At 44.6% G+C, this 23,011-nt stretch overlaps 1 protein-coding gene across 1 annotated transcript in view; it reads left to right on the top strand.

The window, feature by feature from the left end:
- EPDR1 (ependymin related 1) overlaps positions 1–22,209 on the top strand; it is a 98,733-nt gene extending 76,524 nt beyond the window's left edge. Inside the window, exons 3-4 of the mRNA XM_030207776.1 lie at positions 5,140–5,348; positions 20,742–22,209. Coding sequence (XP_030063636.1) covers positions 5,140–5,348; positions 20,742–20,932 — 400 coding nt within the window. The 3' untranslated portion in view covers positions 20,933–22,209. The remainder of the gene's footprint in view (positions 1–5,139; positions 5,349–20,741) is intronic.
- The last annotated feature ends 802 nt before the right edge of the window (positions 22,210–23,011 follow it).

Raw genomic sequence — 23,011 nt, 5'->3', positions numbered from 1 at the left:
AAAAGTCCACGGCAATTGCAGGGTACAGCAGAGACAGCAGGATAGATTGATGATTGTGAGGACAGTGGGAGCCCCACAGGGGAGGACTCTGACACATTTTCTGGTCATGCAAGGCCTGGGTCATCACCAGCAGCTCAGGGACGGGGTAGGAGAGGTGGATCCCAGAGGGGAATGGGTAGAGGAAGGATGATGTAGGGCTGTGAGCTACCTAATTGCCAACATGCTGTGGTGGTGTGTGCTGGGGAGAGGGAAGTGGGAGTGTATGTGTACAGGGGAGGGAGCGGGGGGGGGGGGGGGTGTGCAGGAAAAGGGGGTTGTGTGCTGGATGGAGGGGGGGGTTTGTGTGCAGGGGAAGGGTGTTGTGTTCTGGAGAGAGTGGGTATAGGTGTGTGTGTAGGGGGATGGGGTTGTGTGTTGGGGGGAGAGGGGGTGGTGGTGGTGGGGATGTTACAGAGGTGCGCACAAATAAATAGTATGCTTACCTTTCCTGAAAATTGGTGAGAATGAGTCTTTGTCTCGTTTGGACCCCTAGTTGGTATGCTCCCTGGTCAGCTCTGTGTGCAGGTGGGAGGGGGGCTGCTGCTGTGATTGCGCTCCCTCTTCTGGCAGGGCCTGTCTTCTTCAGAGAGCCAAGTTGTGCAGCATGCAGTGGGCCATGAAAAGTTTGGCAATCTTTTCAGGGCTGTACAGGAGTACCCCTCTGGAATGGTCCAGCCATCTGAATCAATTTTTGAACTGGCCAAAGGTCTGTTCTATAATTTTGTGGGTGCTCTTATGCCTCTTGTTGTACTCCTCCTCTGCGTCATTTTGGGGGTGGACTATGGGAGTCATGAGGGGGTAGCTTCTGTGGGGGGGGGGGGGAGCAGAATCACAGACATGGCTGTACATTGGCTGGTATGGTAGCTGAATGTTTTTCCCATGTGAGTAACTGGGGGGTCCTGTGATATGTGCTGGCACAGTTTGCAACATGGTATGTTGCAGGGTCATGTGTCATTCTCTTTTTCAGCAGTTGGGAGTTTGCTTTTCTCTAATATTTGTTTCAGATTAGGTGGCTGTCAGAAGGCCATCATAGGTGGAGCTAGAAATATTTCTTTCAGTAATTCATCCTCCTATAGTAGTGATTGTAGATATTTGATATTTCTTCAGTGTTTCCATCTCTGGATGTATATCACTAAAAGGGGTACTTTCTCTATGATTTTCTTTTCTTTGTACTGCGATTTTTTTTCCTAGGTGTTTTAAGGGAAGAGGCAATCTTCTTGGAGATTATTCTGGGGCTGTATTCTTTTTGTTTGAAAGATTCAGTCAGGATTTTGAGGTGTTTATCTCTGTCACTTGGGTCAGAGCAGATATGATGGTTTTCTTTGGAATGGAACTGACAGAGATGCATGTTATGTGTAAGGGAAATGTTTTGTTGAGCAGTTGTGTTAATAAAAGATTGATTAAAATATGACTGGATTTTGATATCCAAGATACATGATTTTAAACTTTTTGGCACTGAAGAGTCAGTTTTTTTCAAGCTCTCATCATTTTAGTCACTTTCTCCAGCATGTTTACTCAGTCACAGAGTTCTGTGTCATCTACAGACAAGCATATCTTTCCCATGAATTCCTCAGCAATGTTGTAAATATACTGAAATTAATAGGACCCAATACCAGACCCTGGGTTAACCCACTGGTTGCCTTTTACCACCATACAGTCTGTCACTCAACCAGTTCCTCATGGATTTGTATCTTTCTGGCCTAGTCCCGTTAAAATATCCAAGAGACATAACAAAGTGTAATACTTGATTCTAATAATTAATCACCTGATTTTCAAAACAAATTATGTATTTTTTGGCAGCTAGCAAATTTATAATTTGCCAATCCATACATTTTTAAAAATTAGATGAATAATATTGGGCCATTTAAATTGCTAGACAGCCTGAGAGTATCCATATAATTATGGGCTGGTTTAGTGGCAGAGTGGAGGAGGCCCTCAAAATTATCCATTTATTAGTAATTTTTAGCTCTTAAATGGATAAATTATCCATAGCCTAGACCTGCACATAAATTCAGCACTTCTACAGTAGAAGTTCTACCTATATGGACAGCAGCACTGAATATAGTAACATAGTAGATGATGGCAGAAAAAGACCTGCATGGTCCATCTAGTCTGCCCAACAAGATAAACTCATATGTGCTACTTCTTGTGTATACCTTACCTTGATTTGTATCTGCCATTTTCAGGACACAGACCGTAGAAGTCTGCCCAGCACTAGCCCCGCCTCCCAACCACCAGCCCCGCCTCCCAATCTCAATTAAGTGTCGGTTTCTGTGCTTAACTTAACAAAACTACTGTGCCAGCTGAATATCAGGCCCTCATGCGTGTTAGCACTGAGAAGGGTTCATCATCTTATAACACCTGATCAGTAAGCTTGCCCTCAGCATTTTTAAAAAGTAAGTGTTTACTAAGCAACGCTGTAGGTATGCTAGCGTTTTTAATGCGTGCTAAAAATTAGTGCATTCTAATGCAAGAGACACCCATAGGTGTGTCTAGCGTTAGCTCGCGTTAAATTTTAGTGTGCTGTAGTAAACAGGGCCCATTGGTTTTTTTCCCCTTTACTGTTATGTGAAGATTATGTGAAAAACTACTTTTTTGGGGCTCTGTTTAGAAAGGCGTGCTAAAAATTAGCATGTGCTAACCATGTACATGCCCATAATATTTTAGCACTCGCTAATTTTTAGCACACGTTGAAAACACTAGTGCGCCTTTGTAAACGGGGTCCTATGTTTAGTATTCTTTAAAATGCTGTATGTTGAACATATGAATAAAACTTGAAGGTTAAGGGGTTAGACAGTATGTCAGAATTCTTTAGCTTGCTGAAATTAGGTGTTTTGGGTGTCACAAATTTTCATGACAAGTGGAGACAGTCCTGTATATATATATATATATATATATATATATATATATATATATATATATATATATATATATATATATATATCCCCATCACATGCATGGATTTCGAGCTCTGATTTCCATACAGAAACAGGAAACATGACATCATGTGCAGGTATATAGTCAGAAAAAAATAACTAGGTCAGGTTATACTGAAATAGACCCCAATGGTAAGACACCTGCGACGCATTAAACACTATTTTTTACTTGATCATTTCAGAATTATCATTCAGGCAACTGTGATAGCTCATCTTGACTGTTGTAATCTTTATAAAGGATGCACAGAAATTTTTTTTTTAATGTCTTCAAGTGTTACAGAACACCACTGGGCTAGATGGACCATTGGAGTGTCAAGCTTGAAATTTTGAGTGACTTCTTTGTTGCTAAAGTTTGATATTTTAAATTATGTGCATTAGTTTACAGAATTATATACGGCCTAGTTCTAGGGTTTTCACAAACAGGGCTCCACAAAACAGCAATGATTTGATGATGCTTTTTCCTTCAATAACATTTTTTTCAACATTTTCATACTGGGCTGCGAAATGTTGTATCTCTTTGCCTCCTGAAATTAGATCTGAGATTTATTACCTAAGGGCCCTGTTTACTAAGGTGCGTTAGTGTTTTTAGCGCACCTACACTTAGCGTGTTTGCTAACCATGTAGGCGCCTATAGGAATATTGTAGGCACGCACATGGTTAACGCACGTTAAAAACATTAACGCGCCTATAACACTGCTTAGTAAACAGGGCCCTAAGGGTCAGAAAGAATTTTAAAACTTTTTTATTTCTGAACTTTTGTTATTGATATTTAAAAGGTACCTGATATTCTGTTTAATGAGTTTCTCAGTTCCTCATTTTTCAAAATTTGATGTTATTTCTTTCCACATATTGTGATTCCTAGATAGGACTAGTTTTTGCCATTGTAATCTGCTTTGAATCATTTTGTTGGTTAAATGTAGAATAAAAGAGCCTATATTGTATTGTATAACTTGCTCTTTTGTATAATTTGATTCAAATTTGATATCCTTTTTCAGATAGTTAAGAAGAATGCAAATGTGATGTATAATTGCTAGCTGCCAAATAAAATGTTACGAGATGCATGCTACAAAGGGCTCTCTACTGACCAGGGGTGTAGCCAGACACCCAATTTTGGATGGGCCTGGGCCCAAGATGGGTGGGCAGAAGAAATAGGGTTACCATATTTTGTCCTCTCAAAAAGAGGATGCATGCCCCGCCCTGCCCCGCCCACACCACGCCCCCTTTTGCATCCTCGGCCCTCCCCCTGTCACATATTCCCCTCCCCCTGGGTCACATATTCCCCTCCCCTGCCCCCCCGTCACCTCCCCTCCCCCGGGTCACCTCCCCTCCCCTCCCCTTACTATCTACTGCCCTGGTGGTCTAGTGACCTCTTTGGTGCAGGAAAGAGCCACCTCTTTCCTGCCCGGAGCTCTGTCCTTGCCCTGCATCCTGTTGCTGTGACGGTCTCGGGATTCAAAATGGCCGCCGAGAGTGGAAGTCTCGCAAGGCCGCTTCAACTCTCGGTGGCCATTTTGAATCCCGAGACTGTCACAGCAACAGGATACAGGACAATAGCAGTGCTCCAGGCAGGAAAGAGGGGGCTCTTTCCTGCCCCGAAGAGGTCACTAGACCACCAGGGCAGTAGATAGTAAGTAAGGGAAGGGGAGGCTAGGATAGACCCGCTCGCCCGCCCATTTGTCCAGAAATCCAGACAAAAAGAGGACATGTCCGGGTAAATCCGGACATATGGTAACCCTAAGAAGAACCCCACACCATCCCACAGGTGATTTGGTCTCTCCTTCTCTCGCAGATTTTCACTGGCAGCGAGCAGCAACTAACACACAGTGCTCATGTTGGTCCCACAGCCTTCTCACTGATGCAACTTCCTGTTTACGCATAGGCGGGAATAAGGCTGTGAGGCCGGAGTGAGCGGTATGTATCAGTTGCTGCTTGCTGCAGATGAAAATGTGTGCAGAAGGGACAGATGTTGGGAGTTTTCAGCTGTTGGGGGTTGGGAATCCCTACTAGCCACATCATAGGTGTGCTGCTATAGGTTGGGCCTGAGCCCAAAGTGGGTGGGCCTAGGCCCATCCGGGCCCACTCTTGGCTATGCCACTGCTACTGACATCATACAATGTAATATTTCCTGTAGCGAATAATTGATAAGGGATTTTTGTGTTTGCAGATTCTTTGAATATATCTACCTTTATCAAGAGACAGTGATGTTTCAAATTGAACAAGTTACAAAGTTTTGTTCCAAGCTCCCTTTGAATGAACCATGGGACCCTTATGATATTCCCGACAATTCAACATATGAAGATCAGTACTATATAGGGGGACCAGAAGATCAAATATTTGTGCAAGAATGGTCTGACAGAAAACCTGCCAGAAAATGTATGTAAAACCTATTTTGCTTTTCTCTATATCTGTGCAAATTTTACTTAAAGCTAAAGCCTCATCTAAGAAAATTAAGAAAAAATTAATTGCATGGAAATTGATAAGGCCCCAGGCCCAGGTGAATTTCATGCTGGGGTTCTTAACCTTAAAGAACTCACTACAGGTTAAGATACCAGCTCATTGGTATACAGTTCATCAGGTACTTACAACTCCAGCAGAGATGGGAATTTAAGGTCCTAAGCCAGATGTATAAAATTCTTCGGGAAGAGTGCCTTTGTACCTCGTTGATCTCTTAATATGTGCTGGACAGGACTTTACATTGTGTACAACAGGTATACTGAGTAAGTAAGGGAAGGGGAGGCTAGGATCTTGCAGATGTAAGGATAGCAGCAACTAGACAGACTGCTTTTTTCGATACAGGGGCCCATCAGTTGGAATCATTTTTTTTTCTAGAAAATTTTACTGTGAATATTAAAAAACAGTATGGACTGTTAATCCTAATTACGTAATCTAATACTGCAAAAACTGAAAAACAGCCAAATACAATCCTAAAGGGTTGTGTAAAACAGATATCCAATATTGAAGGGGGGAATACCCTCAGAAACCGAGGTACACACAGGGCCGTGTCAACACGGTAAGCGAGGTAAGCATGGCAGGAGGGCGCCATCCTCTGGGGGGCGCCCTGCCGCACCATGCTTACCTCGCCCTCTTCTCCCCAGATCCTTTTCCTTTTTTTTTTTGTTTAAATTTACCTCTGTCCGGCAGCAGCGTAGCGTTAGTGAGAAGGAGGCGGCGCTCCCCTGCCCCGACGTGTCAGTCTTCCCTTCGCTCAGTTCCGCCTTCTTCTGACATCAGAAATTATGTCAGAAGAAGGCGGGTCACTGAGCGAAGGGAAGACTGACACGTCGGGGCGGGGGAGCGCTGCCTCCTCACTAACGCTACGCTGCCGCCGGACAGAGGTAAATTTAAACAAAAAAAAGGAAAAGGATCTGGGGAGAAGAGGGCGGGTAGTGTAGCGATCGTTTTCGGGGGGGGGGCAACTGCAGGGGGGCGCCGGAGACCCTAGGCACGGCCCTGGGTACACACCACGGTCTGATCAACAGGATACTGATATCTATATAAGATTTTTGTATCCGTGATCTGGTCTCTTTCATGGGGTAAAACTTTTCCCTCCACTTCTCAATCCAATCTGCCCATATTAGAGCACAAGTTTAGAAACATTTCTGAGTAACCAAACTAAACCAAACAACAGCATAGCATAAACTACTTAGCTTTATCATAACTGGCTTGGCAACCCCACATACAAGTGCTGATTTTGATTCAACGGGGCCCAAATCGTTTCACCCGCATCTGGGCTTCATCAGGAACCTCATAGTTAAATCATAATTGCGGGGGTATTGATCTAAAATGAAAACAGATTGTTACACTCAGATAACTCCAAACTTACAACACATTCACATCTATACATACAAACCGTTTCAAATATTTCAAAACCACATTATACAAAACCCACCCAACACTACAGCACTTATTTAAAGCTGTCTAAGCTTCTCTTAGAACCGGCAGCAATTGTTAATTCTGCCCCTCAAACAACTTATTATAAGGGCGTTTACAAATTAGCACAACCATACAGATTTGAAAAAAAAACCTCTAACGTCACTGAAACCACAGCGTTAGTGGCCAATAGAAAAACAGCTGTCTGTAACATGGTGAACATTGATGAACCTTACCGATGAGAAATAAGGACAAGCGGAATCACATTAAAGGTGATGACTTCCTAAACAAACCCACCCAAACCCCACTACCTCCAACTGTACACCACTACCATAGCCCTTACTGGTGAAGGGGGCACCTGTATGTGGGTACAGTGGGTTTCTGGTGAGTTTTGGAAGGCTCACAGTTTCCCCCACAGTTGTAACAGTTAGGGAGAGGTAGGAGGCTGGGTCCACCTGTCTGCAGTGCACTGCACCCACTACTAGACTACTCCAGGGACTTGCATGCTGTTCTGATGGACCTGAGTATAACATCTGAGGGTGGCACAGAGGCTGGCAAGTAATGTTTTTTATTACATTTTTGGGGGGTGGGACGGGGTTAGTGACCACTGGGGTAATAAGGGGAGGTTATTCCTGTTTCCCTCCAGTGGTCATCTGGTCATTTAGGGCAACGTTTTGTGCCTTATTCATAATAAAAATGGGTCTAGCTCAAAACGTCTGAGTTTTAGTCCTGGATGTTTTTGTTTTGTTCCATTATGGCTGAAAAATGTCTAAGTCTTAGAAACGCCCAAGTCCCACCCTGAACACGCCTCTGAAACGCCCCTTGAGATTTGGATGTACTTCCGATGTACTTCATAGAAAAACGTCCAAATGCAGACTTATGTCACTTTTTAGATGTTTTTCTCTTTTGAAAATGAGCCTGTTAGTGAGGTTGGATAATCACGAACGTACTGTAACCTCTAATCTTGCCCCACTATATGACTAAATTTTGGCTGCCTAGTGCCTTATAGGGCCAAAATGCATTCTGCTGTTCGTGTTGGAAAATTCAAACAAGAGCATCTATGCAATCAGCATCAGATGTTCTATTGAATATTGACCCCCCACTTCTTATTGTGTTTTAGAAGATACTGTAGGAACACATAACTTCCTTTTCATTTCTCACTTCCATAAGAATGTACATATTTTAATTCCGAAGTGCAATATTTTTTATTGCAATAAGCTCCTCATTTATTGTGATTTATCGAGTATGGTAAGCATGGTGAGGGTAATTTTAGACCAGGTACCTAGGCATGGAAGAAACAGAAGCACTATATTCCATCTATTTTATAGATTCAACTAGCCGTTGAGCCCGTTAAAACGGACTACTATTGGAATGGGGGTTTTTCAAGGCCTCTCCCCCCGAGGTCGCCGCTGCCCCCTCCCCCCCCCCCAAGGTTGCCGCTACTGGTACCCCCCCCCCCGGAGTCGCCGCCGCCACCCCTCCACCCGGCCCGGGCCCTCTGTTCACTATTAATTCAACTTACATCGCCGCAGCACGCAGATCAGCTGAGCTCCCGTCGGCCTGGCCTTCCTTCTCTGCCTGTGTCCCGCCCTCGTATGACTTACCATCGGCAAGGGCGGGACACAGGCAGGGAAGGAAGGCCAGGCCGACGGGAGCTCAGCTGATCTGCGTGCTGCGGCGATGTAAGTTGAATTAATAGCGAACAGAGGGCCCGGGCCGAGTGGAGGGGTGGCGGCGGCGACCTGGGGGGGGGGGGAGCGCAGTTTCCCTCTCTGTCCCGCCCCGTCATCACGTATTGACGCGGGGGCGGGACAGAGAGGGAAGTCTCTACTGCGCATTTGCGAGTGAGTTCGGTCACTTGCCGTTTATATATTTGATTTATGAGTTTATATGGATGGATGGAGTGGCCTAGTGGTTAGGGTGGTGGACTTACTGCCACCCATTGACCTAGTGGTAAGGGCTCACGCACTGCCCACATGGTAACCGTGCAGCATGCACCAATATGAGTGTGCTGCTGGTTGCCACCGGGAATGCCCCGTGATAGAAAATAGAAAATTATTTTCTACCGCAGGATTCAGCATGTGCAAAAATCAGAATTACCACTGGACACATACGCTACTGAGGCAGTAGTGCCAATTGGGCCCGCACCTTTGTAAAAGAGCCCCTAAGTGCTGAATATTCACACTTAACCACATAAGTGCCGGCTCCGCTCACAGACCACCCACAAAATAGCAGGGTTTGAGTTTATTTAGATTTTGCTCACACCTTTTTCAGTAGTAGCTCAAGGTGAATTACATTCGGGTACACTGGATATTTCTCTGTCGCAGGAGAGTTCACAATCTAAGTTTGTACCTGAGGCAACGGAGGGTTAAGTGACTTGCCCAAGATCACCAGGAGCAGCAGTGGGATTTGAACTGGCCACCTTTGGATTGCAAGACTGATGCTCTAACCACTAGGCCATTCCTCCATTGTGGTCTGTGGTGATATTCAGTGGCACTAACTGGTTAAGTACTGCTGAATATAAGCGGATAACCACCTAACACAGAATTTACTTTAATGGCAGAAAGGGAGCAGGGAAGGCAGTACAGACATTATCATGGGCGTAGACTTGGGGGGCGAGGGGGGGCAATGCCCCCCAAATGACGACGACGTGAGACTGGCGCCGCCACGCCAGTAGTTAAAAAAAACCCAAAACAAACAAGCAGGCACGTGCTCCTATCCGTCCGCTTGGCTTCCCTGCCCTCTTTGTCTGCGTCCTGCCTTCCTCTGACGTCATTTCCTTTCGGGCGGGATGCAGACAGAGAGGGCAGGGAAGCCAAGTGGACGGAGAGGAGCGTGTCCGTCTACCCCCCTCTCTTCCTCCCTCCCTCCGGCGCAGGCAGCAAGCATGCTTCTTCAGTTTTTCTGTGTTCCTGGCAGCGGTAGCGATGTACACGCTGCCTTTGGCTCTGCCCCAAAGCCTTCTCTTCAAGTTCCTGTTCCCGCATAGGTGGGAACAGGAACTTGAAGAGAAGGCTTCCGGGGCAGACCGAAGGCAACGTGTACATCGCTACCGCTGCCAGGAACACAGAAAAGCTGAAGAAGACTGTTGCCTGCGCCGGAGGGAGGGAGGAAGATAGGGGGTAAATGGAGTCACGATCCTGGACCTCGCGGGGGGGGGGGGGGGCAGCAGACGGAAGATGGATGGGACTGGGAGGGGTGGGGAGCAGAGGGAAGGAGCAAGAGATGGATGGGATTGGGAGGGTGGGAAGCAGAGGGAAGGAGCAGGAGATGGATGGGACTGGGAGAGGAGGGGAGCAGAGGGAAGGAGCAGGAGATGGATGGAACTGGGAGAGGAGGGGAGCAGAAGGAAGGAGCAGGAGATGGATGGGACTGGGAGGGGTGGGGAGCAGAGGGAAGGAGCAAGAGATGGATGGGACTGGGAGGGTTGGGAGCAGAGGGAATATGCTAATATGCTCCGCCCATCCTTTGCCCCCCCAAATGAAACAGTCAAACTACGCCTATGGACATTATCATATATTACCATAACACAGAAGACAGGCTATTTATTACCAAGCAGATTTAACTGTACCTCCAGAGATGTTCTGCAATAACGGCGATTGCAAAAACATGCGATGACGTAGCAGCTGCTTCCCTCCACATGCCACCCATCTCCCTTTGACTAAAAACTTTACTGTAGAGGTTTTTGCTGCTAACATGTATTACATTTTTCCATTAATATGTATAAATGGAAACTGTTTACTTCAGGTTATTAAAAAGGCTCCGTGGTTTGTAAAATCAGCTTAAACTAACTGAAAACTGGCCAAAGATTTTTGCCTTGTGTACAACATCCCTAGCATTTTGTCACCCCATTCAGTGCACTTCTGCTTTTATACGATGGTGGTCTGACATCCCTGAGTACTAAAACTTAGATTCTGAGCCCACTAGGGACAGAGAAAGTACATACATATAATAAATGGAAAAGCAGTCAAATCCATGATCCTTTATCTGAGACAACCGAGCATGATGTGACTTTCCCTTATTGTGAAAAGTTCTTTCTCCCTGGAATGTTAACCTTTTTGAAATATGTAAAATAAAGCAGAAAGAGGCCCTTTTACTAAGCGGCAGTAAGCCCACCGCGGGCTTACCACGTGCCAATCTGGAGCTACCACAGTAGTTCCACCCCCAGCGTGCAGAATTTCCAGCACTAGCGGAAATATTTTAAAAATATTTTCGCAGGGGGTTTAAATTTATGAGAATACTCAACACAGTGTTGAACCAGGGGGGCATCTATACGTGAATATTTCAAATTATGCTTATGATCGCGGTAAGAGCAGTCTTCCTGCATGGCCATGCCTTTTTAAAGTCTTTTTACCTGCTGTGGTAAAACGGCCTTCAGCATGCAGCAAAAATGGCCCTGCTACTAGTGCAGGGCCCTTTTTACCACAGCTTAGTAAAAGGGCCCCAAAACTAGGCACCACATTAACTAGGATATAGTGGACGCTGTTCTTGTTTAAATCTTGGATTTCTTTGAGGATGCAGTCAGCAGAGTGTGCATATCTTGTAACATTTAAAAACCGTATATGTCATCAAAATTAATAGTTTATTTTTCTTTGGTGTTTTAGTTGGAAACAGCTTTGACTAGATCACAGATGACTGTTTTAAGGGAAAAAAGTCATTTTTGAAATGTAACTCATATTCAGTATAATAGAGGATCAAAAGGCCTACAGTTATGAAGTCAAATCTGTTAGTGAAAAGGTACTGTATTTAGTAACACGTATTTCAAAAGTACACACAACATTTTACATGTAATTTAATACCACATTTAGGGGGCTTTTTACTAAAGCTTAGCTCAAGTTATCTGCAGCAGGGCCCATAGGAATAAAATGGGCCCTGCTGCAGTTAACTCAAGCTGAGCTTTAGTAAAAGACCCCCTTATAGTCCATTTAGGGGCCCTTTTGTCAAACGGTTAAAGGTGGCCCACAGTGGCATTGATGCGTGGGATTTCCGCCACAGAGGCCACCTGTTACCACCGCTGGTAAAAAGACCTTTTTTTTAAAAGGGCCAGTAAATGGCCTTGCAGTAATTAAAAAAATTGCCACGTGACCATTTACTGCCGGAGCCCGTACCGCGCCTTATGCAGGAGATGGTGAGAGCTCTGGTTGTAACCCAGCGGTAATTGTGCAGCGATTACTGCTGGGCATGCCCCTGGTGCTAGAAAATAAAAAGATATTTTCTAGCACTGGAAATGGTATGCGGGAGACCTGCAACTACTGCCAGGCTCTTGGTTTGGATAACTTCCTAAAAAAAAAAGACCATAAGCCATTGTTAAGATGGACTTGGGGAAAATCCACTGCTTATTTCTAGGATAAGCAGCATAATATGTATTGTACTGTTTTGGGATCTTGCCATGTACTTGTAACCTGGATTGGCCACTGTTGGAAACAGGATGCTGAACTTGATGGACCTTCAGCCTGTCCCAGTATGGCAACACTTATGTACTTATATACATATGGCAAAGACCTCTAGTGGCTTTACTGAAGCATTGCACTATGACCTCTTTATACCCCTGCAGAATCCAAAACAGGGGGAGGGAGACTCATAAACAGTGAAGTAATGGTGGGAGAAGATCCCTTTTGGAAAGAAAATGGTATAAACCCCAGCCCTGCTGTAATTTTTGTCTTTGGCTGCCTTGGCCATTGTGCCATACAGAATGGGGATGGAATCTTTGACTGCTCAAGCCAATGAAGCACAAAGGTATTCATAAGGGGATTTGCCTAAATCAGTATCTCTGGGGAAGAAGGAGTTTCACTAGATAAGCCAGTGTACTGCTTCTAAGAGACAAGTGAAGAAAAAAGGGGGAAAAAAGGAAGCATCTATAGAAGACTATTTAATATTTTTCTATACTGCCATTATTTGATTGTTGTCAGTAACCCAGTAGGAGTTTCAATAAATCCGTGGTTCAGACTCATATCTGGTCTGGAGGGATTTATTGGGGAAGAGGAAGGTGTGGCGTGAGTGGATTTTGGTACCAAAGGCTTTCCAGTGTTACTGGCCCTGACCTGGAGCTTTAAATTCCCGAAGAGTTAAATCTGCAAGAATAGTGTTATCTCTCTGAAGTTTCGTCCCCTGTTTGCTACACAATAGAAAATAGCAGCTGTAAGGGTCCCCAGATTGGCAGAATTACATAAGTACTTTTACTTATGACATAGTAATAAAGCAGATTCTAAGTTTAAAAACTCTCCAAACCCCATTCTCAACTACCCTTCCATAAAATAATGCAGAAAAATTCAGAATCCCCAACATTTCAGAGTCTTCCACATCAGCACGGAGACATGAATCTTTTATATATCCAAGTTTTAAATTTTTTCCAGAACCCCAATAATTACCCTCCATCTTTATTGCAGCAGACAGTTCCAGTAAAAAGCTGCTTTTCCTCTGAATATATGCTCCCTTGTAACCTTCAGCCAGAGGCGTAGCCAGGTTCTGATCTCAGGGGGAGCAGACTTTTATAAAATAGGCGCCGGTTGGTGTCAGCAGTGTCTGTGATGTTGCTCAGGTGCTATGGCGGGCAATGATTAATACAGGCTGTCTCTGTTGTGTCCTGCCTATAAGGAAACAGTAAGTTACATCAGGAGGCAGGACGCAGAAGAGGTCCCTCGACTGGCCAGAGCAGGCAACCTGTCTTCTTAACTACAAAGTAAAAATATTCAGGAATAGCACACACATTCCTTCCACTGCTAGACACCTTGTTTAAATCGGATGGGCTTTTGTTTGTGTGGTGACTGGCAAGGGGGTACTCCAGGACTGCCCTAGAACACAAAACTTACCACTTCATAACAGCCCTAACCCACCTATCAGAAGACAGTGCTATATAAGGTTTGGATGGCTTCCTAAAGGAAAAGTCCATAGACCGTTATTAAATGGACTTGGGGAAAATCCACTATTTCTGGGATAAGCAGTATAAAATGTTTTGTACGCTCTCAAGTGGAGCCTTGCCATGGAGTGACATGCATGGTGGAGGCCATGTGGCCCATCATTTTCAACATTTGCTGAGCTGAAACCTGTTGGCTGCTGCAGACCTGTGAGACAAGTGTTACTAAGGTATCCAGTCTTGCTTGAGGAAGGAAGGCCCTTCACTTTATCTAGCAGGGCTCCTATGTACTCTAATTGACGAACTGGTTGTAGATGGGACTCGGGGTAATTGATAACAAACCCCAGCAGCGCTAATATCTGAATAGTCATCTTCATTGACTCCTTCCTGAAATGTGCTCTTGACCAGCCAATCATCCAGGTAGGGAAACACATACACCCCCAGTTTGCTTAGATACGTTGCTACCACAAGACACTTGATGAAAACTCTGTGTGCAGACACCAAGCCAAAAGGCAGAACTTGATACTAATAGTGGTGTTGCCCCATTCAAAATCTGAGAAACTTCCTGTGACTTGGAAGTATCAAAATGTGGACATAGGCATCCTGTAAGTCCAGAGATCATAAATTGTTTTAGAACATAAGAACATAACAATAGCCATACTGGGTCAGACCAGTGGTCCATCCAGCCCAGTATCCTGTTTTAATCCCAGGGCAAGGACTTGCTTCCCCATGTCTGTCTCAATAATAAACTATGGAGTTTTCCTCCAGGAACTTGTCCAAACCTTTTTTAAACCCAGATATGCTAACCGCTGTTACTACAGCCTCTGGCAAAGCATTCTAGAACTTAACTATTGTTTGAGTGAAAAAATGTTTCCACCTATTTGTTTTAAAAGTATTTCCATATAACTTCCTTGAGTGTCCCCTAGTCTTTGCACTTTTGGAACGAGTAAAAAATTGATTTACAACTACTCATTCAACACCACTCAGGATTTTGTAGACTTCAATCATATCTCTTCTCCTCATCCGTCTCTTTTGCAAGCTGAAGAGCACTAACCTCTTTAGCCTTTCCTCATACTAGAGGACTTCCATCATTTTCATCACTCTTCTTTCAACCTTTTCTAATTCCGCTATATCGTTTTTGTGTTACGGCAACCAGAACTGAACACTATATTCAAGATAAGGTCGTACCATGGAGCGATAAAGAGGCATTATAGTATTTTTGGTCTTATTCACCATCCCTTTCCTAATAATTACTAGCATCCTGTTTGCTTTTTTGGCTGCCACCGCACATTGAACAGACGATTTCAGTGTATTATCTACAATGACACCTAGATCTTTTTCCTTGGCTGCTGACCCCCAAGGTGGACCCTAGCATCAGGTAACTATGATTCAGATTATTCTTTTCCATGTGCATCACCTTGCATTTGTTCACATTAAATTTCATCTGCCTTTTGGATGCCCAGTCTTCCAATTTCTTAAGGTCTTCCTGCAATATTTCACAGTCCGCACATGTTTTAACAACCTTGAATAGTTTTGTGTCATCTGCAAATGTAATCACCTTACTCGTCGTCCCGATTTCCATATCATTTATAAATATGTATTGATCCCTGCAGCACTCCACTATTCACCCTCCTCCATTGAGAGAAATGACCATTTAACCCTACCCTCTGTTTTCTGTCCAATAACCAATTCCTAATCCACACCAGAACATTACCTCCTATCCTATGACTCTAATTTTCTCAGGAGTCTCTCATGAGGAACTTTATCAAAAGCTTTCTAAAAATCTAGATAAACTACATCAACCAGCTCACCTTTATCCACTCCTTCAATGAAATGAAGCAAATTGGTGAGGCAAGACTTCCCTTTCTGAACCCATGCTGACTCTGTCCCATTAAACCATGTTTGTCTATGTCCTCTATAATTTTATTCTTTATAATTTTCTGGAATTAGAGGACGAAGGCTGCCCAGGGAAAGCATCCTGAACTTTTCTTTGACTAGGAATTTGTTCGGGTCCCTTAAGTCTAGGATTGGCCAGTATCCCCCTGTTTCTTTGGTCACAAGGAAGTACCTGGAATAGAATCACTTCCCTTCATCCCCCAGTGGTATGGGTTTGACTGCTAAGGCCTGTAGAAGGACGGAGAGTTCCTCTGCAAGTACCTGATGAACGATGCTCTTAGTGGTCAATATGAAGGTCTCTGATGCTAATTCAGTGCGTACCCAAGACAGACTATTTGAAGAACCCACTGGTTGGAGGTTACATGGGGCTCCGTCAGATGACATCACGCAGATGTGAGAATATGAAGGCCCGATTGTCCTTGGTGAATGTGCTTTACTTAGGGTTACACTCCAAATATCTCAAAAAGCATCAACTTATACAGAAAACTGCTCTAAGACTGATTTTTAGGGTGAACAAGTTTACCAGTGTTTCAGAATTTATGGTAAGTCTACATTGGCTTCTGGTGGCTGAAGATATCTTCTTTAAGGCACTTTGGGCTCTGTTTACTATTGGGCTCTGTTTACTAAGCCGAGTTATAGGCGTGCTAGCATTTTTAGCGTGTGCTAAACATTAGCATGCGCTAAATGCTAAAGACACCCATAGGAACCTATGGGTGTCTTTAGCGTTTAGCATGTTCTAATTGTAGGCATGCACTAAAAACGCTATTGTGTCTTAGTAAACAGAGCCCAATTCCAGGAATAATAAGTATAGAATGTTTGTACGTTTGGGAAGCTTGCCAGGTGCCCTTGGCCTGGATTGGCCGCTGTCGTGGACAGGATGCTGGGCTCAATGGACCTTTGGTCTTTTCCCAGTGTGGCATTACTTATGTATGTTAATTATATCAAATTATTTATGGTTCTGCTTCACAGTTAATAAATATGGAGAGGCATAATCGAACGGGGGTGCCCTTCTATAAGGGCACTCATCTCTAAGGACGCCCCCCCGTAAAGCGGCGTCCCCGACCGTATTATCGAAACAAGATGGGCGCCGTCTTTCGTTTCAATAATACGGTTGGGGATGACTAAATCTCAACATTTGGATCGACCTTAGAGATGGCTGCCATTGGTTTTTGCCAATAATGGAAACTAAGGACGGCCATCTCAAAACTGGCCAAATCCAAGCCATTTGGTCATGGGAGGAGCCAGCATTTGTAGTGCACTGGTCCCCCTGACATACCAGGACTCCAACCGGGCACCCTAGGGGGCACTGCAGTGGACTTCACAAATTGTTCCCGAGTGCATAGCTCCCTTATCTTGTGTGCTGAGCCCCCCACAACCCTCCTCAGAACCCATTACCCACAACTGTACAACACTACCATAGCCCTTAAAGGGTAACGGGAGGCACCTAGATGTGGGTACAGTGGGTTTCGGGTGGGTTTTGGAGGGCTCCCATTTACCACCACAAATGTAACAGGTAGGGGAGGGATGGGCCTGGATCCACCTGCCTGAAGTGCACTGCAATACCCACTAAAAACTGTTCCAGGGACCTGCACAGTGCTGTCATAGAGCTGGGTATGACATTTGAGGCTGGCATAAAGGCTGGCAAAAAAATGTTAAAACATTTTTTTTTGGGTGGGAGGGGATTAGTGACCACTGTGGGAGTAAGGGGAGGTGATCCCCGATTCCCTCCAGTGGTTATCTGGTCAGTTCAGGCACCTTTTCAAGGCTTGGTCGTGAAAAAAAAGGGACCAAGTAAAGTCGGCCAAATGCTCGTCAGGGCCGCCCTTCTTTTTTCCACTATCGGCCGAGGACGGCCATCTCTTAACCACGCCCCCGTCTCGCCTTCGGTACACTACCAACACGCCCCCTTGAACTTTGGCCATCCCTGCGACGGAAAGTAGTCGAGACTGGCCAAAATCAGCTTTCGATTATGTCGATTTGGCTGGCCCTGAGAGAAGGCCGCCCATCTCCCGATTTGTGTCGGAAGATGGGCGCCCTTCTCTTTCGAAAATAAGCTAGATGGTCTCTCAAACTTTATTTGAATACTCCTCCAGGTTGTGAAATCAGCTCACTCTTTGTCCCCCCCCCCCCCCCAACACTTTCAGTAAAGTACAATTTCTGAGAATAATTAATACCATTTTCTCTGTTATCACTGTTCCTGAATGGAACTCTCTCCCATTAGTTATTCGAGCTGAGCAGAGCAGAATAATCTGAAATTTCATAAGATGCTGAAAAAGTATCTTTTTGAGCAGGGTTAACCATCTTTTGATTTGACATGCTTCATATGATGTGCAAGATCAGTTTTAGGTATTACGTAAGTTTTTGTGATATTATTTCTGATCCTAGTTTTGGGAAAACAGTAGTCAATAAGTATCACATTGACATTGACATATAGGTGATTCCTTCACCCATAAGGGCTATTGTAGTGGTGTACAGTTGGGTACAGTAGGTTTTTGGTGGGTTTTGCAAGGCTCAGCATACAGTATAAGGGGGTAATGGTGAGATGTGTACCTGGGAGCTTTTATATGAAGTCCACTGCAGTGCCCCCTAGGGTGCCCCATTGCTCTCCTGAGATGTCTGTGGCCAGTCTACTAAGAATTCTGGCTCCTCCCACATCCCAATGGCTTGATTTTCTACGTTTTCACTTGGACTTTTTTATTTTTCAAAAATGGCTCAAAAAGATAAATGCACAGAACACAAAAACATCTTACATGAGATCATTTTCGGGGGAAAAAAAAGATAAGATGTTTTGCTGTTTTGAAAATGGCATATTTCCTATTCGGATTTGGGACATTTACCACAAAATATCCAAAGTCCAACTTAGACGTCATATCGAAAATTCTCCTCAGTATTTCCAACCAACAATCAGCATGCAGAATTTATGAACTTTATATATATACTAGTAAAAAAGGCCCGTTTCCGAAACCAATGAAACGGGCGCTAGCATGTGTTTTTTTTTGTGTGTATGTGTATGTGTCACAGAGTTATTTTGTGTGTGTGTGTGTGTGTGTGAGGGTGCGGTGTGTGTGCAGGTTGTTGATGTGTGTCTTTTTTTGAGTGGATGCCTTTCGAATGATGGAGGTGGTGTGTCGGTGTGCGGTTGTTTCGTTAGTTTTGCAGCCAGTCTCCAGCAATTCCTAGGCAGGGAAGGAGTACTCCTCCCCCTTCCTTGGTCGCTATTTGCTGCTGGCTGGGTCGCGGGTAATCCTTCCTGCTAAGCCGCAGCTTGTCCTGTTCGCCCACGTCCCAGATGGTGACGGGCACATTGTTTTCCGGCTCCTCTGACTCCATGTCAAGCGATCCCAAATATAGTCTGTGCTATAGGCCCTCTGGCACTCTTCAGTACTGGCATTAGGCATTTAAAAATTTCTCCCCCCCTCCCCCGGTCTATTTTTGCACATACCCACAGCAGGAATATTCTTCTCTCGTTCCAGCGGTGGTTCTGTGCTCTCCGTGCTGCACAGATAATGAGCCATTCTGCTGGGGAATTCTCCTCCCTTATTGTCACGTAGTCTCCTCTGATTGGTCCATCTTATGTTGCCTAGTGTTGCCTGGGAACGGTGTTGTGATGGTCCTTTGTGTTTCAGAATGTTGAGGGTGTTTTTTCTGATTGGTCCGTCATGCGAGGGCGGGGCAGAGAGACATGGTCAGTGTTGTGGCTTCACCACCATGAATCCATGAACCCTTCAGGGAGTGACTTCAGAACGTTGTCTTCAGAACGTTGAGGGTGAGTTTTATTATAGTAGATATATATATATACACACACACGTAATAAATGGGGGGGTTGACCATGAGAGGTGGCATTTCTTGAAACTGCAGCCTATTAGTGCCAGTCAAATGCCTAAAATCATCATCGGTCTTTTTTCCTTAATTATAACTCATGATATGCTTTTGTTTAACATTTGCTTAACATTTAGTGTTATGCAATCTTATAACAACACTTAGCTTTTGCAGACGGACTCACTGCCGACATGGCCAATGTTTTGAAGACTTCTTCAGGGACGTGGTCTACTGGAACAAATAAAGAGATGTTTCCTCATTAATCAACAAAAAAGAGCAAACAAAATTTGCATCCATTCGTGACTGGTTCATACTTTTAGTCCTTATCATACTCTATTCTGTGCTTCAAAAAACATGGCAGCGGATTGAACTACCCACATATGCCAGGTCTATAGCAGCTGTAAATAGGTGTACCTACATTTGGCAGGTGTGTGTGTAACTCACAGTATTCTCTAAGTTGTGCATGTAAATGTTCATCCATGCCCGTGTATACATCCTCCTTGCATCTATGTACTAAGGAGTCCTCTCTTTATCTGTACCCTTCCCCTCCACTGCCAACTCCAGACTCCGTTCCTTTTATCTTGCTACAGCATATGTCTGGAAGAGACTTCCTGAGCCAGTACGTCAAGCTCCAGCTCTGGCCGTCTTCAAATCTAGGCTAAAAGCCCACTTTTTTGAGGCTGCTTTTAACTCCTAACTCCTATTCACTTGTTCAGTACCCATGTCTGTTTTATAATTCCCTATTCCCTTATTTGTCTTGTTTGTCTGTCTTGATTAGATTGTAAGCTCTGTTGAGCAGGGACTTCCTCTTACAGTACATGTTCAGTGTACAGCGTTGTGTATGTCTAGTAGCACTATAGAAATTATAAGTAGTAGTAGCAATACTAAGATGCACTAATGGATTTTGTGCACGCTAAATGCCGTGCAGCCCATTGTATACCTATGAGCTGCATGGCACTTAACATACTCTAATTCGTTAGCGTGCACTAAATCTGTTAGCACACCATAGTAAAGGAACCTTAAGGCATTTGTGTGCATATGATATAGAATTCTGCAGTGTTCACTGCTAGCACTGACACGCATATGTCTACATTCGGCTAGTGTTCTATAAATATATGAATGCAAATGGCATTTAGCACTAGGTGCACTGATATAGAATTAGGAGGTAAATATATTATAATTAAAGAATTGATTTTCCTTCTCCATTTTCCATGCAGAGCTTATAGCAAGAGACACGAGTATGTTAGAATCTCTTGTTCCTATGATAATAACCATTAAAATCAATCATGCTTGCCAGTGAACTTTTTTCAAACTCTGCTTCATTACAGATGAAACCTGGGTTGGAGTTTACACACTCAAGGATTGTTACCCAGTCCAAGAAACCTACACTAGGAATTACAGCGTGACGACCTCCACCCGCTTTTTTGATATACAGCTGGGCATCAGTGACCCCTCCGTTTTCACACCTCCTGCCAGTTGCCAGGTGGCAGAGCCAATAAGGATGAAAGAGGATTGTTGATAATGGGCCTTTGGCAGCTCCAGGCAAATTTATAAGAACAAAATAATCAACTGGCAGCATCTAACTTGATTTAAAGACTCATGCTTTTCCCTAAAGGCTTGCTTGTGGTTATCTACAAGAAAAATATGTTTAAAAAGTTAAAAGGGGTCTTTGTTTTAATGTTTAACCCCATTTGATATCTTTCAATGGTTTTCTGGCTGTGCATTACATTTTATTACATAAGCAAGTTCTAACTAGAATATGTGAATACATTCTGGAGGGCCCTTTTACAAAGCCGCGCTAAAAAGTGACCTATACTATTCCCAGTGTGTTTCTTTCCCACACACTGAGGCCAATAAAGTATGGTGATAAAATGGCCCTATTTTCCAATATTTCTATTAATGTCCATGTGCTAATTTCCCCATTAGCACATTGTCCGTTACCGTCACCTATTGTGTAGGCGGTAAGGGCTCACACACTAATTGGTTAGCTTTCGGCGATGTAGCTGCACTAACCAATTAGTGCAATACGTGCCTACTCTCTGCCCTGGACATGCCCCAAGCGTTAAAAAGTAAATTCTATTTTTTAGCACGTGTGTAACACAGGTTGAAAACAAAACTACCCCGGGATGCTTGAGTATGCCCCGCCGTAATGCTTTTTAATCTGCGGTAAGCATGCATTAGTGCTTACCAAAGGTTAGTAAAAGGACCCCCCCCCCCCCCCAGACTGTTTCTACTGTGATATAAGATGTATGTAATGCAAGGTGAAGAGGTTGTGGGTCTGCTGGCACAGTGTTTAGCAGCAATATGCAAAAAGTATAATGTTCATGTCACTACACAACACTGTGGCAGATGTACTGTCCTTGCTTGAGTCAGCACTCATGACACAGCCCTGAAACAGCCATCTTGAGGCTTTCATGTGCCTGGTGGCAAGTCTCATTGCACCCTGCAGATGCAGGTATTCTGCACGTCATCACTTGTTTCAGTTATTGATAGTTTACTACTGGTGTGACCCAGGCATGTGTTATAAGAGGCTGAAGCAGAGGCAAGTTGTGAACCAGGGGCATAGCCAGACACCCAGTTTTGGGTGGGCCTGAGCCCAAAGTGGGTGGGCATTACAACCCCACCCCTGCACGGCATCTCTCCCTCCTCCCCAGGTGGTCGGAGGGAGGGTCACATAACGCCACCCCTCCAGCACCACCCCCACAGTACCTTTCAGTCCTTTAGGTCTTCACCAGCAGCAAGCAGCAACTCATTCCCCTTGCATGTGAAGGCTCCGAGCCTTCCCTCTGATGCAACTTCCTGGTCCTGCGAACAGGAAGTTGCATCAGAGGGAAGGCTTGGGCTGGAGCAAACAGGGGGATTGTGTTGCTGCTTGCTGCCGGTGAAGGACTAAAGGATTTAAAGGTACCGGGTGGGGGTGGGGTGGGGGAGTAGAGTTAAGTGACCCCCTGGAGTCTTCAGTTGGCAGGGCAGGGGGATCCCTGTCAGCCCCATCGCTGCTGTGCAGCTGCTGAGTGTGCCTGAGTCCAAAGTAGGTGGCTACATCACTGATTTGAACCGAAGAAGAGAATTTATTTGATTTTGAATTAATATTTGAAAAAATCCTGATGTGTAGTGTTTGGCTGCAGTAGTATGCTTTCCACTTTGAGTTCATTTAGACAGAAAGGGTCTCTGTTCTCATAGGGCCTCCATCCCAGGGAGATTCCTTTCTCCCTTCAAGAGAGCAGTCAGTCTGACGAATGCACTATTAAATCAGCTACTGCACTGGTAATACAACATTGCAGCTTGTGCTACAATTGAATTATTTGGATTTAGGGGCCCTTTTACTAAAGTGTGGTGAGGTTGTGTAAAAACTAACATGTGGTAAATGCAAAGCCCTTGCAGCAAATGCAACCTGTGCACTACATTACCGCTAGGGGTCATCGATGCCATTAAGCACCTAAAGGCAGATGAGGCAGGAGTGGGGGCAGGAGGCTGCTCCTGCCCTGTACCCCCCAGGCCACCACAGTTAACCCCCCATGTAAGTCCCAGGGGTTCTTGGGAAAGGTTGGGGGAGGGGGTGTGGGGAAGGTCAAATGGGTGTGAGGGGGAGAGACTT

The sequence above is a fragment of the Microcaecilia unicolor genome, chromosome 1 (genome assembly GCF_901765095.1).
Source record: "Microcaecilia unicolor chromosome 1, aMicUni1.1, whole genome shotgun sequence".
Taxonomy (NCBI): Eukaryota; Metazoa; Chordata; class Amphibia; order Gymnophiona; family Siphonopidae; genus Microcaecilia; species Microcaecilia unicolor.
This window is presented reverse-complemented; position numbering and strand designations above follow the sequence as displayed.